The 24,438-nt window shown below is 34.3% G+C and overlaps 2 protein-coding genes, 1 long non-coding RNA gene and 1 pseudogene across 7 annotated transcripts; 3 read left to right on the top strand and 1 right to left on the bottom strand.

Annotated features, from left to right (window-relative positions):
- Positions 1 to 24,438, top strand: part of LOC115994228 — a 90,062-nt pseudogene that overhangs the window by 21,987 nt on the left and 43,637 nt on the right.
- Positions 1,244 to 4,092, top strand: LOC115976057. 3 transcript variants are annotated; one of them, XR_004088249.1, is made up of 3 exons: positions 1,244 to 1,325; positions 1,440 to 1,542; positions 4,051 to 4,092. It is a non-coding gene; the product is annotated as an uncharacterized LOC115976057 (long non-coding RNA). The 3 variants fall into 3 exon arrangements; XR_004088248.1 differs by having other exon boundaries at positions 1,245 to 1,325; positions 1,436 to 1,542; XR_004088247.1 differs by lacking the exon at positions 1,244 to 1,325 and having other exon boundaries at positions 1,350 to 1,542.
- LOC115976024 (glycine-rich RNA-binding protein 2, mitochondrial-like) lies at positions 5,164 to 9,775 on the bottom strand. 3 transcript variants are annotated; one of them, XM_031097103.1, is made up of 7 exons: positions 9,563 to 9,775; positions 9,338 to 9,445; positions 7,199 to 7,355; positions 6,572 to 6,640; positions 6,364 to 6,473; positions 6,078 to 6,249; positions 5,164 to 5,771 (listed from the first exon to the last, which is right to left on the bottom strand). In XM_031097103.1, exons 3-6 carry the CDS (start codon positions 7,296 to 7,298, stop codon positions 6,202 to 6,204), a joined length of 327 nt encoding a protein of 108 aa, XP_030952963.1. In that variant the 5' UTR covers positions 7,299 to 7,355; positions 9,338 to 9,445; positions 9,563 to 9,775; the 3' UTR covers positions 5,164 to 5,771; positions 6,078 to 6,201. The 3 variants fall into 3 exon arrangements, with proteins under 3 accessions (XP_030952963.1, XP_030952959.1, XP_030952968.1); XM_031097099.1 differs by having other exon boundaries at positions 7,199 to 7,368; XM_031097108.1 differs by having other exon boundaries at positions 6,364 to 6,470; positions 7,199 to 7,368; positions 9,563 to 9,773.
- On the top strand, positions 17,816 to 18,469 carry LOC115976041 (histone H3.2). Its single transcript, XM_031097120.1, has one exon. It carries the CDS (start codon positions 17,888 to 17,890, stop codon positions 18,296 to 18,298), a length of 411 nt encoding a protein of 136 aa, XP_030952980.1. The 5' UTR covers positions 17,816 to 17,887; the 3' UTR covers positions 18,299 to 18,469.

The raw sequence follows: 24,438 nt of genomic DNA on the forward strand, positions 1-24,438 counted from the left end.
GTCTTTGGATGGCAAAAAATGAACCGAATTTTGTTATCATTATATAAAAAAATAAATATATTAATACATGAAAAGGTACACAGTTTTTTTTTTTTTTTGAATATAAAATGTTACTTAATATAATTCAACTTAATCATTTATGATATATCAAAATGGAACTCTCTAGTTATAAAAATTAAAAAAAATAAAATAAAACTCTCTAATAAAAAAAAAATTAAATTGAAACTCGATACTCATTTTCTGAAATCATCTATGATTATTTTTGCACTACATTTCACTATAATTTGGGCTGTGATAATTCTTGCTTTTGTCTGTGTAGGATTATCATCGTACACCACAAATGAACATCTGAAGAGGTTGTTTTCGCGATTTGGGGTAGTTGAGCATCCACAGCAGTGGATCTAAATTTTTAGCTTTTTAGCTACACAAAAAGTCACTTTATCTATTTTACTTACATACATGCTGCAGCAGTGGATCTATTTTAACTTTCAACACAATAAAATAATATAAACATCACAATAAAATAATATAACCATTACAATAAAATAATATATCCCACTACTCAAAAAAACCTCCACAGCACCATCCACAACCACCATTGGTCACCAGTCCACAACGAAGAAAAAAAAAAAAAAAAAAAAAAACTCCAACCCAAATCGAACCCACAAATCACAACCACCTCTACCATCAGCCACACCCACAACACCACCACCACCGGTCACCAGTCCACAGCAGGGAAAAAAAAAAAAAAAAAAAAAACCAACCCAAATTGAACCCACAACCACAAATCACAAATCGGACCCAGCCATCACAAACTGAACCCACGCCGATACGACCCACCACCACCACCATCTCCACCATGACCCCTGAAATCCAGCAACCCAATCGTTGAAAATGTCAAAACCACACACCGATCTCAACCCCGATACCAACGCACACCGGAGCACAACCACGACCCAGCGGCGGAGTGGAGGTGAGGGAAGCCACTTCGATCCACGAGGTTGGAGCACAACCACGACCCAACGGCCGGAGCACAATGTTGAGAGAGTGAGGTTGAGAGAGATACCGGAGTTGAGAGAGTTGAGATTGAGAGAGATGAGATGAGAGTGAAAAAGAGAGAGAGAGGCATTTTTTTAATAAAAAGCTGGAATAAAATAATGTTTTTTTTTTTTTTAGCTCCACATGAACAGTGCACATCTATAGATAGATGTGCACTATTCATGTGGAGCTAAAAAAAAATGGATATAGCTCCACTGTTGGAGCACCATTTTAGTATTAGTGTAGGTAAAATATAGCATTATAGCATTTTACCTATACTGCCGAAGGTATGTTATGTGTGCAAGTCACTGATTTTTTTTGTTTTTAGTGTTTGTGTGTGAGGAATATTATTTGGTTGGTTTTTGCTCTCTGAGATTGTTTTAACCTTTTTCTGTAGCTAGGTTAGTTAAAGACCCAAGAACCCAAAGGCCCAAAGGTTTTGGCTTTGTCACATACGAATCAGAGGAAGAGGCTCAGAAGGCTTTGAAGGCCATGAATGGCAGGGTATCATCTTTCTCTCTCTGCGTTATAGAACTCCATTATTTAACTTAAAATACTATTACAATTAATTCTAATGCAAATCCATATGTAATTTAATCTGGTTTTATTAGAATGTCTGGGTTAAATATTCAAATTACTGATTGGGTGTTGCGTATAATAGTAAATTGATGGGGTTTTTCCAATAGTTAGGAATAGGGAATTTCTTTTTTAGTTTATCATTGATTGGTGTTCTTAGTAATTTGGACCGAATGATCTCTTCCCCCCATAAAAGAGGGTGAAGTTTTAGGTCATGAAGTTCATCTGTATGGGTGCCTGAGATGTGTTTGCCTATGGTTAATGAAAGGAAGAGTAGTTTGAACGTTTGTTTGGTTCATAATCATATTTTAGGGGAAGATGAAGGTAAGGAAAATGGATGATCAGAAGAAATTCTTAAGAAGTCAAAACACATAATTAAGGTCTTTGAGAAAATGAGGTTGACACTCTTGCAAGTATTTAACTATGATTAGAGCAAATGCATTGTCGTGTTTGTTTTAGTGCAATACATAGCAATTTGAGGTTTGCAATAGCTATGGAGGGGTTTTTCTTCTATGAATTTAGCTCAAAGTCCGAGCTTATCCAAAAAAAAAACTTTAATGTCCAACTTAGATGAAAGAGCTTATTCATGCCGGATTAGACTTTTGAAGATTCATATGATCTTTTAATTAGTAATTTGGTATTACCACAGAGAACTGTAGTTGGTGTCTGGACCCAGAGAAAGTGAGAAAGGATGCACCCTTCTGCTTTGAGTGCTTGTCCAATCATTTTAGATATTCAGTCATTTAAGAGGAGTTGGAGTATGGTGTTTTTTCTTTTTGGGGCCCACCAGGTTATGCCAAGGGGGGTGCGTTGTGGAGCTTTTAGCAAGTTGCCAAGGCAGGTTTGGTAGATGCAGCAATATTGTGATTTGGAGTTGTCTCATGTGGTGCATTTGGAGCGACGAGCGAGAGAAATGCTAGAAATTTGATGGATGTGAAAAACTCATTCTCAATCTGAAGCTTTTGTTCCTTAAATCTTTATTTGAGTAAATGAATGCTTCTGCTCTATTCTATTTTGCCCATATGCTGAGATGTGTGACAGTTATACTTGTAGTGCTTAATTTTGGTGTACCTGTGTACATGGATTACGCCCCCTTTGTGTTTAATCATTGAAACATTTACTTATTAAAAAAAAATAAAAAGAAGAGAGCCCCAGATACCCTCAACTTATCTTGTTAGGAATTGTATCTCTGTATGTAAGTATTTACTTTCATTTCCTTTTTGTTGGTCTATATCATCATTCAAAGATGTTAATGATTCAATCTTATCTGCTCAAGAAAAGAAAATTCAACATTACGTACCAAGTCTAATAAATTGGCAAACATTTATGTTGTACTTAAATATTTAAATTGTGCCAATCTGTACTAAATGGAAATCTTACATACAAAGTCCAATAAATTGGCACACATTTAAGTGAGAACAAATTTTTGTCATAACGTTCTGGTTTATGGTAGTTGATTTCCATTCTTCTGCTGATGAGCATTATGCATACCAGAACCAAAAACATGGTAACACTTCTTTTTTTAAGGCTAATTATGTTTGAAAATTTGTCATTATTGTATAATCCATGAATACGACTGTGATGAGGAGAAGGTATATCCTATGCCCGCTGCATGCAGCAGGTCTCTCACAACATGTGAGGCCCACTAGTGTATGAGGCCCATGTGCTGTGAGAGTACCTGCTGTATACAGCAGGCACAGGATATCCTTTCACCTATGATGAGACCTCTGGAGTACTGTAACTTTGAACATATGTACTTATTTAACAATCGGAGGCGACGGGTCATTATGCTTTAAAATGTTAGTACGTAATGGCTGTTCAATGTTGTTCCATCATTTTTAATCATTCGTAATGATTTTTAAGATAGAAAAATGTTGGACTTTTATTGAATATTTATTCACTGTAAGTAGGCATTAAATTAAAAATTTTAAAATAAATAAATCTTATCTCGTCTTTAAGGTGGGCATGTGAACTTATGTTACTTCATTCACGAAGGCTAAAAGAGTTCAAGCCCTAGTGATTGACTGATAGTAGATGTGGGTGTTATTATGTATTTTTGCTGAAGTGTAATTATAGAGTAATATGTATTAGATTTTGTTTTGCATCTCTTTTGTTTGTATGGTCTTGATGGAAATAGCCTTACCAAGATCATTACTTCAATTAGCCTGTAGCAGCTTTTTCATCTCAAATTTTCTTATCCAGCAAAAAAATAAAAAATAAAAAGAAATCCCATAATTTTGGAGTATAGTGTATTTTGTTTGTTTGTTTTTCAGTCTACATGGCAACTACTTCGAGTTTTAACTTTTAACCTTCCATAATATGCAGTAAAAGCTCAAATTTTATCAACATTGCTGCATTTTGTGCTTAACTTCATATTTAATGTCTTCCAAGCACCAAATGCCAGTTTATCTTATTATTTTCTTTACTCTTGCACAGATAGTTGATGGAAGACTGATATTTGTGGAAGTTGCAAAGACTGAAAAACCTGGAGAGGATGCTACCTCACAATAATAAGGCTCTTTTTTTTTTTTGCTCAATGCAGAGATCTGTGTGACAAATGCCGTTGAGATTTAGTGTCAAATGACTAATAATAGACAGTGTAAAACAAAGTAGCCCCCCAATTTTTTTCAATTCTTTTCTCTTCTTGCTACCAAAAGAAAGAAATAATATGCATATTTCTTTGGAAATTAGAATGCATGCTAGTTAGTTTCTTCTTTCTAGAACAGAACTTTTAGTTTGCTTGAACTTGTAACACCACACAAGCAATGTGCAATATCGTCTGATTCTTATTATTTACCAAAAAGCAAGTTGTTGTGTTTATTAAATACTGATATGGTTCTTATTGAGTTAAAGATCAGTTGAAGTGGGGCACCTTATCTACTCATGATTTTTATGCTTTTGGAATATAAAGGGGGAAATGGTGTTCCGAAGTCTAGATGATCTTAGGAGCCTTAAGGTAGTAAACTGTAAACCCTAAGATAAAGGAGTGCAAAAACATCTTGATTGGAAATAGAAATGTAGTAGTTATGAGGTTACTGCATCAAGAGATGGATATCTATCCCGACTTTGAGCAGGCTAAAGTTCTCACTAATTGTACATGTAAAGGATATTAGTACAGTGACTTATGAAATGTATTTCAAATTGCCACAAATTTGGAAATCATTAAAATTTTCCCACACGTTTGCCCGGGTTCAAAAAAATTAAAAATTAAGGTGGAATGGGGAATAGCTTTACCGTACTTGGTAGCTTTAACATTATGCTATTTGTATTGCAATACAAGATTCAGAACACAAATTTCACTTAATTTCTTGAGGAAATAAATAAATTTATCAACACTAGGTATAACTCCTAAGACTTTTCAGGCCATGATGTGATTCGCCTCAACACAACTATCCCTGCTGAAATGAGCAAAATAAGTTTTCATTCACCGCTAACAGTGAATATAGTTGCGAATAAAACATGCTAAATGCCAAATATTATATTAAACTTTCAAAAACCTTAGAGCCCTTTATGTGCTCAACCCTTAAGCTAAAATGGACAATTTAGGAATTATTGATAAACCACTTCCATAAACAGATAAACCGTTAGCACAGGGAGATTTGACACTCCAAATTCCAAAATCCTCAAAAAGGATGGAAAAAATTCATCCTCTTGAAAGTGTCTCTTTAAGAAACAGGTTTGTTTGTTTGTAGTTAACAATATGCCAAGGCTGTAACATGTATAGGATCCAGCTGCAAGTCCACTGAATTGAGTCAACCTTTAGCAGCATCCAGCTTCTCATTTACTTCTGAAACACATGAAAACTTGGAGATGCAACCATGACAGTTCACCTACATACAATACATGCATAAGCTCAAATTAAAGGAATTTATGATAAGTTTCTACCTCCTGGCCGACAAACAGATAAACCGTTAGCACAGGGAGATTTGACACTCCAAATTCTAAAATCCTCAAAAAGGATGGAAAAAATTCATCCTCTTGAAAGTGTCTCTTTAAGAAACAGGTTTGTTTGTTTGTAGTTAACAATATGCCAAGGCTGTAACATGTATAGGATCCAGCTGCAAGTCCACTGAATTGAGTCAACCTTTAGCAGCATCCAACTTCTCATTTACTTCTGAAACACATGAAGACTTGGAGATGCAACCATGACAGTTCACCTACATACAATACATGCATAAGCTCAAATTAAAGGAATTTATGATAAGTTTCTACCTCCTAGCCGACCACCAAAGATAACGATCTGAATCCCTAGATTCCATCATACCATCAAGCAAATGGCCATAGCAGTGAGGTAGGCACAAAAACTCAGCCAGTGACCCCCCACCCCCACCCTCTTTCCTCTTTTTTCAGTATTTAATTGGCACAAGGAAGTATGAAAAGAGCTATTTGACATTTAGAATGTGATACTGCAACTTTGATACCCTTTCAATGTTTTAAATTCTAATGCATAAAAAATGACCTACCCAACAGATGAGATAGCTTATAGCTTCATCAATTAATCTCATGGCAAGAGCCACAAAATGTTAGCGGAACTGAGTCCCAACCTTCCTCCATGCCTCAAAGTGCTTGTACCTGAGATCCAAGTTGCTACCCCCGGTGTGCATAATGCACACGGATATTTCTGCCATCCAACATCTGAAGAGGATCATAAGATGCTAGTAAATCACATTAATTTCGCTTTGAGATTAGGCCCTTAACAGGGCTCTTTGCAAGGCATAAATAAATAATATCATGCCAAAGTAAATTTACCTGACCATCCATTTCTTTTAGAGCTATGGTGGCAGTAGTTTCAGAAGTGAACCGCACAAACCCATACCCTTTTGATCTTCCACTGACGTGATCACATATAACTTTAACTGCTAAATATGACAAAAGCATAACACCCTCAAGTAAATTCATGGTCATCAAACCTAAAAGCATAAGTAATAAGTTACAACCAAATAATCTACTACATTACCTTCAATTATCTCGCCATGTCGTCCAAAAGCATCCTTTAGAACAGCTTCATTAGTATCATAGGAAAGTCCTATAATCCAAAACTTAACATTACTCTTACAAAATTCGGCCATGAAGTACTGATATTCTCAAGAGACCAGGAAATAAAAAGACTCCCAAAATCTGAACCATTAATTTAATCTCATGACTGGCTAGGATTTTAACAACTCCACGAAGGAGTTAACTATAGAGAATCCTGATCCCGAAAAACTTGTTATGCCAAACCTATTGATTTGTGTATTCCATTTGGGCATGTGAGAATTCAATTGGCCTCTCTCATTTGATTAAGTGTAGGACACAGGACCCAGAAACTTAATATATCAAATGAACGCTAAAACCACTGAACCTAATTATTTATACCATTTTGGAACCCAAACCAACAGAAATTATGTGCGCTCAGTCAAAATTTTAAACTATTGCATATTTTATATTCGCATCCTAGAATAACATATACTAGAGAAAATTGATAGCAAATAGATCTCAATTAAATTAATAATTTTCTCAATCGAGCAATTTTAGGAATATGAGTTTGATACTGAAAATTCAAAAAAAGATAAAGATAAATTGAAAAGTGAAAGTTAGAAATGACCTCCAACAAATAACTTGGTGGAAGAGTGGCGGGCCCACAACCATCTGCCTGAACGGAACGTCATACGGCAAATACGAACACCATCTTTTGAGCACTTCATTTTCTGTTATCGTTGCAAAGACAAACACTACCGGAGGAGAAAACGCTGACGTTTTGACTGGAGAGTAAAGCTAAAACGGTGGTCATTTCAAAGGAAGTAGCAAAAATAAATAAGATAACGTTTAAATATTTTATTTGAATTTTTTTTTCCCATTTAACCTTAAATCTCTAAGAATTTTGTTAGTTGTCACATTTCAAAACAAATTGGAAAACTAGCATCTCAAGTTTTTAAAATTCAATTTCAATGGTGGAACTCAAGCTATTAATCCTTGAGTTCTAGAGTTCTAAAACAGCTTACGTGGACAAATTTTCCATGTGGAATTACAAACTCGAGTTACAGAAACTCGATTTCTCAACAATCAAAATCTCAAAATTTCAAACACTTTCAAACACGTTTTCAAAAACACAAAACACTCACTCAGACACTCACTCAAACACAAAACACTCTCCTCCTTCAGACACCCAAACCTTTACTCTACCAAAGACACTCCTCTCATCGGTGGCCAGAAAACCCTCAGTCATCCCCTCTCTATAAGAACAAAGTCCGTTAACCTTACTCTTTTGTCAAAATCCCGTTTGTCCCTACCTTTTTGTCAAAATCCCTCCTTGTTTGTCTCCTTTCAACATCCCAGGCTTATATATGTTCCACTAACAAAAGTTCAGATTTTTTCTGTGTATAGGTATCTCTGTCTTTCTGTAACACCCCATAGAGCACCCAAGTTTCAATTTTTAAGTTATGTTTTTTCATTTCTATGTTCATTTATAGTTGGACCCAATTTCTTTGTTTTTTGTTTTTGTTTTTGTTTTTGTTTTTTGTTTTTTTGGTTTCCTTACACCCTTTTCAATTTATAGTTGACTCAACTGAATATTATGTTTCTTTGGTGTCTGTTTTTTGGGATTTTTTTTTAATGTGATTGTGTTTATGCTTTGTGATTTTGTTTATAAGTTTGTGTTTTTTTAGTGATTTTATTTAGTTGGTTTTTTGTAATTGTTATGTTTCAATTTGTTATGAGTTGATATTTTGATAAGTTTGTACCGGTTTTGTGAAGATCTGATGAGGAAACTTTAATGGATTGAAAAAAAAAAAAAAGAAAAAAAAAGAAAGAGGAAAGTTTGAATTTTATTATAGTTGCTTGATTTTTGGTTCTTATATACGTTGGGGTGGACATAGAACTAGAAGTTTTACCAGCGGTTTGTTTGCAAGTTGAAGTCTTTGGTGTTGTATTGCATTAGTCCTTTGTGTTTAATTCACTTTTTCTAACATATGTTAAGTAAATATGGGTTAAAAAATGACCCAAGCACAGTCAACGATGACCTATGCAACTAGAATGATGTCTTGGGTTGAACCAAGTCCAGAAGCATAATTAACAAAGTAAATGATGATGCAATTAGTCTTGTGGTAAAAAAGATGAGATAGTTTAAAGCAGAGGAAGGTGATATGACTCTAAGTGATTACCTCTACCCCCATTACTCCAATCCATAGGAACATGTATCACAAACATTTGTATTTTATGGTATCAAGGTAGAATATTATGGGAATTTTGGGTAACACAGTGATAGATTGTCATGTGAAAAAATGGGAATATGTTTGTAATGTATAATAGGGGCATACACATGCATGTATTATGACCAAGCAGACTGAGTTATTTTGTTTGATTATAGCAAACTTCTTAGCCTTTGCAATCTCAGATCTTTTTACACACTAACTTGGAAATTTTTTTAATTTTTTTCTCCAGTATATATTCGTAAAAAAATAAAATAAAAAATTAACTACCTTTCTTAACAAGAAAATTGAATCAGAATCCAACATCAAAATAAACTTTATTCACTTTGATGGAGGAGGATGGGATTGAAAGAGAAATTAGTGTCATTGAAATAGTAATTGAAGATATTATGTAACAAGTAAGATCAGACCCTTTGAGTAAATTAGTTGTTTAAAGATCTATACAGATTTTACATGAAAGATCTATCCAAAAATGAATTAAACCAAAAATGGGAACCCTAAAACACAAATCAAAACAAACAATTTACAAAACTTACTGTTAGTCGGCCTTGTGAGAGTGTGTCTTGAGTGAGATTGAGAGTTGGAGAGAGAGAGGGAGAGACCCAAGGCTTTGTCGGCGCCGATTCTTCTCTATGGACAAATGCCTGCAAACCCAACTCAAAATCAGTGAATCAAACCTATAAAAAGTCATTGCATACAGAGACAGTGCAAAGAGTGTGTGTGTGTGTGTGAGAGAGAGAGAGAGAGAGTGTGTGTGTTACCGATCGATGAGGAGGGAAGAGCGGAGGGAGGAAGGGGATTCGGAGAGGGTGGAAGTCAGGGTTTTTTGAGAGTTGAGAGTGGTCTGAGAGTTTTTCAGAGAGGTTGGATCGAGAGGTAGCTTGAGAGTTTTTTTGAGAGTGGTCTCTTGAGAGTTTTTTCAGATCGAGAGCCTACGGTTTTTTTCTATTGTGCTACAAAAAACGCGACTTTGAGCCGCGTTTTTTATTTTTATTGAAATCATTATTGATCCGTACTTTTTTTGAGTGGTCTTGGGCTTGGGGTTTTACACATTGTACTCTTATTTTTGTATTTCACAATTATCTTAGATTTTCAGTTTTATTCTTTGTAATTTTTGAAGATACTTTATGTTCATCATCTTGAACATGAAGTAACTCTCTTTTTCAAAAAAAACTCCATGAATTACTTATCCAAAAAAAAAAGTATCCCTTGTACCTTGGCTGTATTTGTGCCATATACAATGTGTACATACATAGATATGTATCTAATGCATATCCCGGCGTATTGAATTATAAATAGTATTATAATGATTCTGTTGAATTATGTTATCTAAATTCTTATGGTTATCACCTAGGACTTATGTAATGATGTAGCCAAAAAACTAAAGTTGTATAATGAACTTTGCCTCAACAGAAGTCATTCTTCCTTGAATTTGAACATTGGTGAAATTCTTTTTCTTTTTAACAATAATTTTCTTAGATCATTGTTAGTCCTAATGCTATTGAAATTTAAGTATGAGCTGCAACATTCAAGTTCTTTCCACAAATCTACTATTATTTTATTATTTTATTTCATAATGTATTGTAGTCTCTTGATGGTTATGTTGCTTTGTTTTAACATTTTTACGTGCACTAATTTGTAATGATGTGTTTATATGATCTCAGGAACTAAAGATCGTGCAATATGGATCCTGGGATAGTTTAGGAACTATTCCAGGAGATATGAGAAGTGACCACCAGTAGATATGCAGATGTTACAAATACTTTGGCTTCGCTTGTTGGATTAAGAAACTATCACAATCCCTTTGGAACTAAAAATCAAGAAATGCTTGTGATTTTTATTTTGAGTATCGGACACAGACACAAGATCTATATTAGAGAGAAAACCCTGATACAGTAGATGATATATTTTTCCCTTAATTTTCGTTTTGTTTGTTTGATTTTCAAATCCATACTTTTTGTTGCTTCTCCTTTGCACTAAAATATACGAAAATTTGTTTATTTGTGTTCAGCTAATAAATTCTTGATGAATAGTTTAATCTTCTTGTATTCATAGTTTAATTCTTGATGAATAGCTAATAAATTCTTGATGAATAGCTATAAATTCTTGATGAATAAATTCTTTACATTGCTTCATACCTTTAATCTTCTCGATAAATAGTTTAATCTTCTTATACTGAGTGTGAGTTTGGCAAAAATTATTTTTGCCAACTTATTTTACTATTCAACTTATCTTTGAAACTATTCATGGGTCCCACTGCACTTTTCGGTATTATTTATGGGTTCCGCTGTACTATTTCAATTAACTTTTACCTTTATTTACAGTACTTTTAACAAAAAGTTTTCAGTTTCAATAAAATAAGCGGATCTCAAACAGACCCTGAGTATATACTTGGTTTCTTGATGAGATATAGTTTTTTTAGGCATTTGATGAAACCTATAGTATGATATGTATTTGCTCGATTTTGTTATGTAGCATTTTGGGTATTATTGCATTTTGAGTTTGGAGTGGTACAAAGGGTTTAGAAATAGACCATTTTAAAGAGGAGGGAATCAGTTCTGTCCTAGTGCCATTTCAGATAGATGGCTATAAGGAAAAGGATTATATGGCACTCTCTAGGAGTACCTATATTTGTAAAAAGTTCCCATACATAATTCTTGTTTTCCTTTTTAATTTTGGGCCTATGACTATTGAATTCTCCACTTGTTTGTATCATATTTCTAGAGGAATTGTGTGTGAAATGGAGTATTTTGTGTTTGTTGTTTTTTGGTGTTGTTTCTAGGTTTTGTGCTTTGTCTTAATTTTTTTCTTTGTTCCTATAATTTGCTGCTCAAGGTGCTTATTCCAGTTGGTGTAAAAATGTTTTTACTCAAAGAAAAAGAAAAAAATAATTTGATAGGGATAAATTTTCATAATTGGCAAATTTTCCAATGGGGATAAACCATTCTAATTGGCAAACTCGTTCCTTCTTTTGCTAACTAACAGAAGCACAATTTTGTCATCTTCTTTAAAATTTTAAGAAAAAAAATTAACAAAAATGATCAATTTATTACAAAAAGTGGAACATAAGATTTTAAGTAGATGCATGTTTGAAGAGCTATTCAGAGAAAAGTAGGAGAGCAATTTTAGTTGGATATTTCTGTTAAAAAGATTAAATCTGAAGTTTTTCTGTTTTCCTACATTTCAAAACACTTTTTGAAATTAATTTGGTACCAAATTCTTAGAATCAAATATGGAAGTGAAACCTTATACTTCTCATAAGCTTTAATCTAAGTTCACAAAAGTGTCTTTTTGGGCTACCAAGGATACATTTGTCTAGATCTCTCTTCTAATAAAATTTATATCACCCGCCATGCCATTTCCAATGAGTCTGTGTTTCCACACACTCCACCTATTCCTTCAATGTTCTTAGAAGTAGATTGTGAAGTAGATGTAGTGCAGTTTATGTTAGGACATATATATGACTTTCTTTTTTCCCTTTTTCAACAGACCGGCATTTTAATTGGACATGAATCAAAGCTATTTGCAATCTGTAACAAAATATAAGATTATTTTTTAACTTTATTTTGTCGATGATTTCTAGACAAAAAATGAGCAGTTTACTCTTTACAGGATCTAGACTTTAATTCCTAGTTTTATAAAATTTGTTGTCGGTAGTGTTGACTCTATAATAGATGGCCCTACACAGTATGTACTTGAAACTGCTGCAACTTCCAATGTGTACTGCTTGAAGTGCAACAAAGTATTGGGAGTAAAATGTGTAAGTAACATTTTCTTATTCTTACAAATCCATTCATTTTATAAATGAGCTAAATTTCCGCACGATGTGCGATGCAACTTATTATTAGTTTTCTATAATATTTCAATAAATATATCAAGAATTTTGTATATTAATTGGTTGGCATCTCAATTTCCTATAGAAATATTCATGATTCAACCCCCCAACTATCGATGTATAAAAAAATTTTGAATAAATTTCCTTGTAAAAAATTGTAATATTTAGTTATTTTATAGACAAAATAGAAATCACATTATATATATATGTGTGTTCACAAATTAAAAATTGCATGATATAGTGGTTAATAGATAAGCATGTTTCACGCCTAATAAAAAATGCATATATCCTTCATTTTTTTTTTTTTTTACATTCATGATTATGTGTTACTAATTTTTTCCCCTTTCTATTGGACATTGCTTCAATTGTTGCATGATATAGTGTTTCAATTGTTTCTCACATAAAATAAATTGTTTCTCATATAAATCTTAGAAAAATTATATTAAAATTTCATTATGCTATAACAAAATAAATATATTTATTCTATTACACACACACACACACACACACACATATATATATATATATTACGTGTGATTGAAGGAGTTAGGAAATTTGAAGTACTAAGATTTATTTTAGTGAATTCATAAATATTTAATTTTTTATGGTTTTTGTGTCAATTGTTGTCAACACAACTAAACATGAATAAGAAAGTCATATTCTAAATTTATTATTATTATTCCAACTAAAAATGATCTTATATATAGTTTATAAAAATAATCATATAAATTCATTTGATATAAATAATTAATGCACAACTATAGATAATTAATATATGCATTTACTCTATTGGCTAATTTGATGAATTAATACTTTGATATAAATACAAACTTTGTTGATTTAGAATCTTATATAAAGAGAACTTTAAGAAATGTGCCACATGTCATAACCTCACACTCTCTAACATGAGGCATATGCTTTTAACTAAATTATTTTATGGTTCAGGTGAAAGCTGCTTATTCTAATAAAATCTTAAAAACCGGAAAAAAATTTCTTTTCATGTAAGTTTTAATATCTCTATTTTTTTTCTTCTTTTTTTCTAGAAAATCATATTGATATTATGAACACTGCTGCAGGGATGCTGTGAACTTTATAGATGGATCGGATTAAAAAGTGAAGAAAAACAACCCCTACTTGTGAGTTTTTTTTTTTTTTTTTTTTATTTTATGGATTGATGTTATTGTATTATTTGTGAGGCTGGCTTGATCACTAAACTATAATATGTTTCCATGCAGGGATGATGAGTCTTCTGTTGCCGTTGGCGACTTAAAGATTTTTTGGCTGGTAATTGAATATAACATGAAGGTATTTCACATTTGTTTTTTTACCAAGAACTTAGAAGCTCATAATTTTGTTTTTTTGGCAGTCCGCAGTCCCAGATTTACGCACCCAGCAGTGTTCCAGGGAGTGCTGTGTATTCTGAGGGTGAGGGGGACCTCAAGTTTCTGGCTTCCTCTTATAGTACCATGCTGAACAACCTTTTAAACAATGACATGTTCTTCCTTAAAAAAAAAAGGGTCTAAATTGTGCTGTGTTTGTGTGTGTGTGTGTTGATTTTGTGCTGAGATTTCATCTTTATGAGAAATTGCAAAGATTTCTTCAGCCAAAATACGGTATTCCTCATACTTGTATTTTCTTTGATATCTCTCTATAATTCATTTCAATTTCTTTCCATTTTTTTTATATTCTATACATTTCATTCCACTACATTTATTTCTACCAGGTTAAGAATTCAATAATGCTACCATCATCTATAGGTAATTGGCTATATAGGTTGATGTAGGCTCAATTGGTTGATGCTGACATAGTGACATTGCTAATCTGAACTGTAATTACAGTTCTGACAGCCTCAGCTGAATCAAATTGAATAGTTGATTAGAATGAAATACCTCATTACCCTCGTTTTTTGTTTGGGATGAGTGCCTCATTACCCGTTTATTCACATGCTGAATGATCACATTTATGTGTCTATACTGCATCACTAAAAGTCCAAGTCAATATAATTTAGTAGTTAATAAAAATTAATATCTAAAACATAAAACTAGTTTTTTCTCAACTATCTTGTGCCAGAATTAGATGAAAAGGTAGGATTTCAATGTATAAGGAGATGAAGACTCTGCAGTCTGCACCATGTTTTGATGACCTCCAAGCTTGCGAGTCTTCAGGATGCCAGGTATATATTTTTTTTCTTCTTTTGAGATAAAAGATCGAAATTTTAATGTTGTTGAAAAAAATATAGGATACAGGCTGGAAAAGAGGAAGAATAGATGTTATTATGGTCATTCTGATTGTTGAGACAAGATCATTCACACAGCAGAGCCACCTATCATTTTTTTTCTTTAGCGAAAAAGAATGTCAATTGTGCATAAAGTATTCTTTTATATATTAGTATATTACTACTAATCTCAAGTCATCATATGTCAAGCAATTTTCTTCATTGCACATTTCAATAGAATCCATATATTTATAATAGAGATTTGACATAAAAATCAAAGATTTAAATTTAAATTAAATATTGATTGTGTCAATGTCATAATTTTATACAACAAGTATCATTATGAAAATATAATTGCATTCTATGTTTTATTAATAAATTATATCCTAAAACTCTAATATTATTTCATTTGACCTCTCCATAAAACATACATAGTGAACAAAGTTATAAGAAACTGTCAATTTGCAAATTAGTATTTTATTCTTAAATTCTCCGGTTTAATCAATTTACTTCCTTTCTTCTATCCACAATTGTTGTTTTTAAAATTTGCATTTCCAACAATTGTTCTTTTCTCTCCCAACAAGTGGGGAGGGTTAATTTGAACACTAAATTCCCTCTATGAATATTATACAACACCACTAAAATCATGAACCTCTAAACAATAATTAATTAAAGGTTTTGATTCTCAAACACCTACAACTTCACAATTTTTTTTTTTAAATTACTCATACTTTTCCAAAATGTTTCATAAAATAACACTTGCCCCACTTTCATAGTTTGGGTAAAAACCTTTTTTCAAAAATGAGATATTTTGTTAGAAAAGTAACAGTTTGAAATTGCATTGACTTATTTATAGCATTTATATATAAATCTTAAGGGTGAGAGTGTTATTTCTTAGAATGTTAGAGCATTTGCATTTGGTATTGCAAATGCTATATGTAATAGAATTTTAGCATTAATGCACCAAACAAGTCCAGCATCATGACTTGCAAACACCAACTATTGCAAAAAAAATTGCAATAGTGCAATTCTAAAAAAAAAAAAAAAAAAAAAAAACTAATATTTTATTCACTTTATCAATTCTTGTCTCTCTCTCTCACTGGGTTTTGGTTTTTTGGATTTATTTGGATTTTAGGATATATTATTTTATTGTGTAGAAATATTATTTTAATGTGTTGTATTGTAAAATAAAAGTTGGGATGCTAAGTGTATTATAAAATGGTATGGTATAATTGATAAAGTAGTTTTTTGGGATGGTAAAATATGATGAGATAGAATTTTGGAATGTGAATATAGAACATCCACAGCAGTGGAGCTAAAAATTTAGTTTTTTAGCTTCACCAAAAGTTACTTTATCTATTTTACCTACACACATGCTGCAGCAATGGATCTATTTTAGCTTTCAACACAATAAAATAATATAAATATCACAATAAAATAATATAACCACTACAATAAAATAATATAACCACTACAATAAAATAATATATACCACTACCCAAAAAATATCCACAGCACCAACCACAACCACCTCTACCATCAACCACAGCCATAACCACCACCATCAGTCCATAGCAGGAAAAAAAAAACCACCAACCCAAATCTCCAATCTTTTTCCTCAACCCAGACCAAACAAAATTACCAATCACAAACAAAATAAAAAATCACCAATCACAACGTCAGCGAGCTGGGTCGGCAAAAGGAATGGGTCGTCAAGCTCCATGGGTTTCCCAGTCAGGTACCCAATATCCACGAGCAAGCACAACCACAATGATAACCACTTTGATCCACGAGCAAGTACAACCACGAGCAAGCACTCTGATCTACAGAAAGCAACTTCAAGATGAGAGTGAATGAGAGAGATGAGCTTCAGAGATGAGATGAGAAAGAGAGAGAGAGAGAGGCATGATGATAAAAGAATGAAAAAAGAAGAAGGAGCAAGTGGCATTTTTTTAATCACCGGACAAAATAAAATAATGTTTTTTTTTTTTTAGCTCTCATGAAATAGATGTGCACTATAGCAATGGAGTTAAAAAAAAAATAGATTTAGCTCCATTGCTGGAGCATGATTTTGGTGGAGGTGGAGCTAAAATACAACAATATAGCACCATTATTGTGAGTGCTCTTAGGGAGTCTAATTTTGCAAAACCCTAACGGAGGATAGTATAATTTATTTGAAATATTATTTGTAATTTTGCAAGTCCAACATGGGTGCCCTAAAAGTTAATTTTATTGTTATTTCCTCTTTAACTAATTTATCAGTGTTAAACTCTTTGAGGCCTTGGTCAAGATCGTAGTAGTTTAGTGACATAAGTCGATTTCCTAGATTAAAGGAGAACCAGAATTCAAAATTTCAAATCCCTATTTTTCATCACTATCGATTGAAAGGACAAAAAAAAAAAAAAAAAAAAAAAAAAAAAAAAAAAAGAGGAAAGAAATTTGGGTTGAAGCTTTAACTATTTCGGGGACATCTTGAAGAGTCCAAAAATAACTGGGCCAATGGCCAAAACTTGAATTGAAAATTGAAATTGCCACTGCCAATGTGTTCCCAAAATAAAAACAAAAATCGAAAGATTCATAGACCACCGGGTCTGCTAGCCTAAATGGTACCTAGTCATCCTAGTGACTTCAAGCTCAGGATTTCTAGCCCATAAACACTTACCCCAAAAAAAAAAAAAAAAAAAGATTCATAGAATTCCACCGCTTCAAAAGGTTAAAAATTTCAGCCTAATAATAAATCCCGCGAATAGATTTCATAAACAAATCCTATTGGTCAATCCATAGTGCCACGGATTACAATCCGCGTCACTGTCCTCAAACCAATCCTCACCGTACATTACTCCACCAAATCAACGCTCCAAATTCACTCTCTCTCAAACTTTCAAAACTCCAAAAATTTTCACAATCTCCCGCCTCTCTATTCCCCAAAAAAACCACACTACAAATACTCCAAACCCTTTCTCTTCGCATCGCAACAAACAAATACACTTTCTCTTCATTTTTCCCACCAACCAAACAGATCTTACCGTTCTCCAAATGGCCCGTACCAAGCAGACAGCTCGTAAGTCCACCGGAGGCAAGGCTCCAAGGAAGCAACTTGCAACAAAGGCCGCTCGTAAGTCAGCTCCGGCGACCGGAGGAGTGAAAAAGCCACACAGGTTCAGGCCAGGAACGGTGGCTCTGAGGGAGATCAGGAAGTACCAGAAGAGCACGGAGCTTCTGATCCGAAAGCTCCCGTTCCAGAGGCTGGTGAGAGAGATCGCTCAGGACTTCAAGACCGACCTCCGATTCCAGAGCAGCGCCGTCTCGGCTCTACAAGAAGCCGCCGAGGCTTACTTGGTCGGGCTCTTCGAGGACACCAATCTGTGCGCCATTCACGCCAAGAGAGTCACCATCATGCCCAAGGATATCCAGCTAGCTCGGAGAATCAGAGGCGAGAGGGCTTAAGATTAGATAGGCGAGAGGGTTAGATCTTTAAAAATAACTATTACTTGTCGTTTTTTTGATTAGGCGTTTGTGTAGTTTGTGATGATGTGAATCTGTTTTGGGCAAAACGATGTAATGGTTTTTAATGTTTGAATTTAGTATTAAAAAAAAATTGAAGTTTCGTGGTTTTTATTTATTTATTGCAAAATGCTAACACCTTATCTTAAACTGGCTCTAGTTGGATTGTGATTGTTCTAACCAAATGTTACTTTGATGCTAAATTGATTCAAAGAAAATTGGCTCAGTGCATGATGTGGGATGTTAACATTCATAATTCCTAGGGATTGCATAATTGATTGACAACAGTGATTCATGAAGTGGAGGTCACTAGTTTGAGTGGAAATGTTTTTAAGAGTAACTAAGGTATCAAGTCTAAAAAATTGACATGTGTCCTGACTCAATATCACCTAACCTATTTAATGTACTAATTATTGTTTAGTGTGTTTGATGATTTTGGAGTAAGACAGATGTCAATTTTATAAGATGCCACATAATCCAATTGGAGGAATTCCTCCAAGTTGGGTAACTTGGGTTGTATGCAAAGTCTATCGATTTGCGAATTCTTTGGTAGCAACTAAAACAGATTTGGATTAAAAAAGATTTGGTAGCAACTTAGAGAGCGTTTGGATTTGGTTGAAAAAAACTGCGTTTGCGTTTTGTCTGCTTTTTTTTTTTTTTTTTCACGAGTTTTGGAACGTTTTGGGTGTTGCGGTTACTGTTCATGCACTGTTCAATGAACAGTAGCCACAAATTTTGACTTTTCAAATTTTTTTGACCAATCACAGCACATCGTGTATTGTTCACGGATTTACAAATTTCACTTTTTAGCAACTTTTTTATTAAAAATGGGTCCCACGATACTATTTACACATTTAAAAATTATTTTGCTACAGTGTTTTTCAGTTTCAGTTTTTAGCTGTATCCAAACGGACCCTTAGTTTTGAGTGATTCAATATTCAAATGGCACGAAACATTACAATTCAAATCTTAAAGACAATACCGTGTCTTGTACTAGGATATCACCTCTTGTATTTTCATTTGTTTCCTTTGGGGATGAATAAAAGATAATGATTCCGTATTTGAAAGTTAATACAAGTTTTTAAAGCATAATCATTTGATAGGCAATTTAATTCTGGCTTTAAAGCAACTATGACCAAGTTTTTTGCTTATCACAACCATTGCATACACCGGGAGTCACATAAAAGTACATTAGAAAATTGGTAACTTTTCATGCTCATCTAGACCGCAAGTTACATAAAATATATGGTAGCTAAATACTAAGTCACAATCATTGACTCTGATAGTCAGTCAAGACAACTTTAGAAAAAACTGGAGAAACTCTTAGCTTTGTTTTGCTGTACAGAAAATATTTTCAGCATTTTATTGTGTTTGTTTTATTGTAAAATGTTGATCAAACTGAAAAAAATTTCAATTGATTGTAAAATACTTTACTTGGTAAATCATTTTACAAAAATATGTACAATGTTACAATCCCCCTCCCATTCAGTGGCTGGGACTATCAATTTGGTGGTAGAAAACGTAGATGGTGGCTAGGAGGCACCCGTTTTAGTGGTTAGCATTTTGAAAATTTTATTCCACTCCAAAAACCTAGAAATAATTTGATTAAAATGTTTTAATCGAAAATATAATAAAAACATTTTATAGTAAAAACAAATATAACCCTACCTAATGAGTGACTTCTTAGTTCTCACATAGGCACACTCTCATTTCGTGATCTCAGTCACAATCATTGCAACAAATAATGGCAGATCGCCGATTCTATAAAAAAATGAAAAGAAAAGAAAAAGTATAAAGACAAGCAACTGAAATTCATGAAACAGGAAAGTAAAAAGAAGGAAAACTGTACCGAAGTAAACCTACTTTCACCCATAGAGAAAAGAAAAATACTAGTATAAAATGTAGTTGTTGTAAAGGATTAAACAAATATATTCTTGTCAAGTTAGCAGTATATAAGGGCTTAGCTCACACAGTTAACATGCAAATCTTAATAGTATCACATTAAGGGTTTTAGAAATGTTAGCATTTAACATCTGAAAAACCAACTTTATAGTATCAGGTGCGATGGAGAAGCTTTCTGATATGTGGGGGAAGTTCTCTTTGTCGGAAAGTGAAGGGGGCAAGTATCAGGTCTGAGACGAACCCCTGGGGGAGGAATATTTAATTGCAGCAAGGTTTTTCACAGGGAGGGCTATTAGTATTGAGGCTGTCGCTTGAACTTTTAGATTGGTGTGGCAAACGAAAAAAGGTTTTGAAGTCCGGGACATGGGAAATCATAGGGTGTTGTTTGTTTTTACTAGTGAAGAAGATATAGATCGGGTTATGTAGGGTGAACCATGGTCGTTTGATAAACACCTTGTGGCCTTGAAACAGGTAGAGAAGAATACTCCCATCTAGAATGTGGCCTTTGATAAAACAAGCTTTTGGATTCAGGTTCACGACATTCCGATTCGCAGCGCCTTGATGGATATGGCAAAGGAAATTGTCTCCCTTGCTGGTGAGGTGGTGGAGGATGTTTTTGATGAGGGGTAGCAAGACAAGTACAATTTCATGAGACTTCGGGTTGCCATAGATATCACAAAACCTTTATGTCAAGGGCAGAGAATTACTAATTTACTATGGCAAGAGGTATGGATGGGTGGGGCAGTTTCAAATATGAGCAGCTTCCTATCATCTGCTATGGGTGTGGTAGGCTTACTCATAGTGATAGGGATAGCAATTCGGGGGTGAAGATAAAAGGTCCACAGAATGTAGGGGATAAGCAGTTCGGGTCATGGCTTCGTGCAACAACCCCACATCCATCAAGGAAGAGTGTGATCCAAGTCGAGGGGTATGAAGAAGATAGTGGTGATGAAGGTGTCGTCGACACAGGAATTAACGCGAATGATCAGAGGGGAGACTTGAATGCTGGTGTCACGGAGACGGGCAATGCAGGAAGTGAGGAGGGGCGGTAGAGCATACCTGGCAGTGATTCGGGGAGGAGAGAGTTGACTAGGAAGCTCCTTTCCAAGAAAGACCGAGTTCTGAGGAAATGATTATGGAAGGTACGGAAATTACGGGGGTCAACGGTCCTAGGGAAGCAAACCGGGTGACAGTTAGCATTGATTCGGAGGTATCTTTTCAAGCGCAATTAGAGGAGATAGATAATGATCTGGCTAAGTTTGAAACTCTGGGGGGAAGCGTAGAGGAGGGGCCGGCCAGCATGCATCCTTTGGGGCTAAATAGGCCTGGTCAAATGGGCTAACAAGGTATTAGTGCCAGGCCTATTGACTTCAACAAGGACCAGGTCTGATTTGGGGCTGTAAAAAGAAGAGGACTGTGACAGACAGTGAGATATCAGTGGAGGCTGGTTCCTAGCCCTGTCGGACACAATGAATCTCTTAGCATGGAATTGCTAAGGGCTTTGGAACTGCCGTGTAGAACGAGAGCTTGGTGACATTATACAAGCTCAAGATCCCACGATTGTGTTTCCCTCGGAAACATGGTCAAGTAAGTCACAAATAGAACTGATTAAAAATAAGTTAGAATTTGATGGTTTGTTCATTGTCCATAGTGATGGTGGGGCGGTGGACTGGCTCTTATGTGGAAAGGTAGAGATACGATGTGGGTGGATAGCTTCTCAAAGTATCATATTGATGTTATAGTGAATGGTAGTTTGGATAGTGCGTGGAGAATGACGGGATTTTTTGAAGAACCTGTTACTAGTCATCGGGGTGAGGGGTGGGACATGCTGAGGATGCTGAGTTCAAAACCAAAGCTTCCATGGTGTTGTGTTGGTGATTTTAATGAGCTTTTGGAGGTAAGTGATAAAAGAGGTGGTGCACCACACCCTCATTCACAAATGTAGATGTTTAGGGAAGTGTTGGATCATTGCGGCTTTGTGGACCATGGTTATTCGGGGCCGGATTTCACTTGGCATGGTTGGAGGAGAGGGGAATTGATTTGGGAGAGGTTAAACCGTGGGGTGGCAAACTATGAATGGATAACATGTTTTCCTATGGCTAGGGTACAACATCTACACCGTTATACATCAAACCATAAACCGATTGTGCTATCTTTGAACTCGAATGGTGAGAAACAAAAGTGGAGAAGAAAACCTTTCAGGTTCGAATCTATGTGGGTGGTTGATCCAGGTTGTAAAGCCGTGATTAATGATGCTTGGGCTGAACCGGTGGTGGGAAATCCCATGTTTGCCGCCACAACAAAATTGAAGAAGTGTTAGAAGAGATTGAAAAAGTGGAGCAGAAAGACTTTTGGAAGCATTAAGAAACGAATAAAGGAGACAAGAGAGAGACTGTGGGTGGCTGAAGAGACATCAGTGAGAAGTGGGGCTCATCAGGATGTTAACAACATCAAAAAAGAGTTGAATAAACTATTAGAGAAGGAAGAGAAGATGTGGCAGCAGAGATCACGAGTGCAATGGCTTGAGATTGGGGATAAGAACACGAAGTTTTTTCATGGGATTGCTACCCAAAGGAAGAGGCAGAACTTCATTAAAGGGTTGCGGGATGAGGAGGGAGTTTGGTAGAATGATGAGCATATTTTTTTGGGTTTGCTGGTTGGCTTTTATGAGAAGTTGTTTGCCTTCTCTAATTCTGTCTATACAAAAAATCAACTAGTGTTTTAGTTTGATAATATCATGAGCAGATGCTACAAGTTGAAAATATTTATTAAAAAAAAGTGTAATATGTTACATGTTAATTTTTTTTTTTTTGTTTTCTAATTTCTAACCAAGTTTATTTTATAAGGAAAAAAAAATGTAACAAATTATGATTGGTAGAGTATGTTAAGTAGAACATAAAAAATGGGATACACGAATCCGGTTAACCATGCTTTCCACGCAAGAAACGCAATTGGTTGGGAACTTTTTTTTTTTTTTTTTTTAAGAACAGTTGGTTAGGAATTAATGACTGTTCACCTGCCGCATACGCTCTAGATATGCCTGCGCAGACATTACCACCTTTACTGTTTTGGCCCTCAAAAATTAAAATTGATCAAAACAACCCAATAAAAAAGTTATGCATCACATTCATATGATTGTGCACTGTGAGACCAAGTATATAGATTGTGTCATGTGTGTTGTTTTTTTACTTTTTATGAACTTTAAAACATATTTGTCAATAATAATAATTATTATTATTATTATTATTATTCCCTTCAAATGACTTGTGTTTGGTGCTTCATTTGGTAAATTTGCTCCAATTCACTTCCATGAAAAAGTTTATCAAAATAACTTTTACATTTCTCTTTAATACGTTATTCTTTTACTAACAAAGTCTTATGTTTTCATTCCCCTTTTCTTAACAACTTTATAAATATTTTTCTCTCTCTCCTTTGTGCCTAAGGATATCCAGCTCGCTCAGAGGATCAGAGGAGAGAGGGCTTAAGATTAGATGGGTTCTTTAAAAACTACATGTCGTTTTTGATTTGGTGTTTTTGTAGCTTGTGATGTTGTGAATCTTTTTGGGAAATTGTAATGGTTTTTAATGTTTAAATTAGTGGAAAAAATTGAAGTTTCGTGTTATATATTGATTGTCTCTGACTTGTATTTTGTGTGTTTGACGAAATGTCTAAAAGATTGTTTCTAGCACGAATGTTTAGAGGCAATTTATATTGGCTTGATGTAAAACATAAGATTTTTGATTAAATTTAGGATATTATACTAGAGAGCAAATGGTCTAATAATTAGAGACTAAAATGGAACATGGCTTTGATACATTGCTCCATTGATTATTTGTTGCATAGAGAAAAAAATAAAAAGAAATTTATAAATGTCTAAAAACTTGCAAAGATCAATGAGTTAATAGTGAAAAATCTGTGTTTGTGAGCACTCACAACAGTGGTGCTATATAGGTATAATGGTATTTTTTAGCTCTCAATCACCAAAAACTCACGATGCAGCAGTGGAGCTAAATCTAAAAGATTTAGCTGCTTAGTTACAGTGCACATCCATCTTTAGATGTGCACTGTAGCTCCAAAAAAAAAAAAAAAAAAAAATTATTTCACTTCTCTCTCCTTCTCTCATTAAATAACATTTCCTTTTCTCTCTCTCTCCAGCTTCTCTTCTCTCTTCTTTCTTCCTC

Source organism: Quercus lobata, chromosome 1 (assembly GCF_001633185.2).
Source record: "Quercus lobata isolate SW786 chromosome 1, ValleyOak3.0 Primary Assembly, whole genome shotgun sequence".
Classification (NCBI taxonomy): Eukaryota; Viridiplantae; Streptophyta; class Magnoliopsida; order Fagales; family Fagaceae; genus Quercus; species Quercus lobata.

Coding starts and splice junctions, on each gene's coding strand:
- LOC115976024 (XM_031097103.1), bottom strand. CDS start 7,298: ATGAAGTGCTCAAAAGATGGTGTTCGTATTTGCCGTATGACGTTCCGT. Junction 6,641..7,198: donor CACCAAGTTATTTGTTGGAG/GTCATTTCTAAC, acceptor TTTGGATTATAG/GACTTTCCTATGATACTAAT. Junction 6,250..6,363: donor TAAAAGAAATGGATGGTCAG/GTAAATTTACTT, acceptor GATCCTCTTCAG/ATGTTGGATGGCAGAAATAT.
- LOC115976041 (XM_031097120.1), top strand. CDS start 17,888: ATGGCCCGTACCAAGCAGACAGCTCGTAAGTCCACCGGAGGCAAGGCT.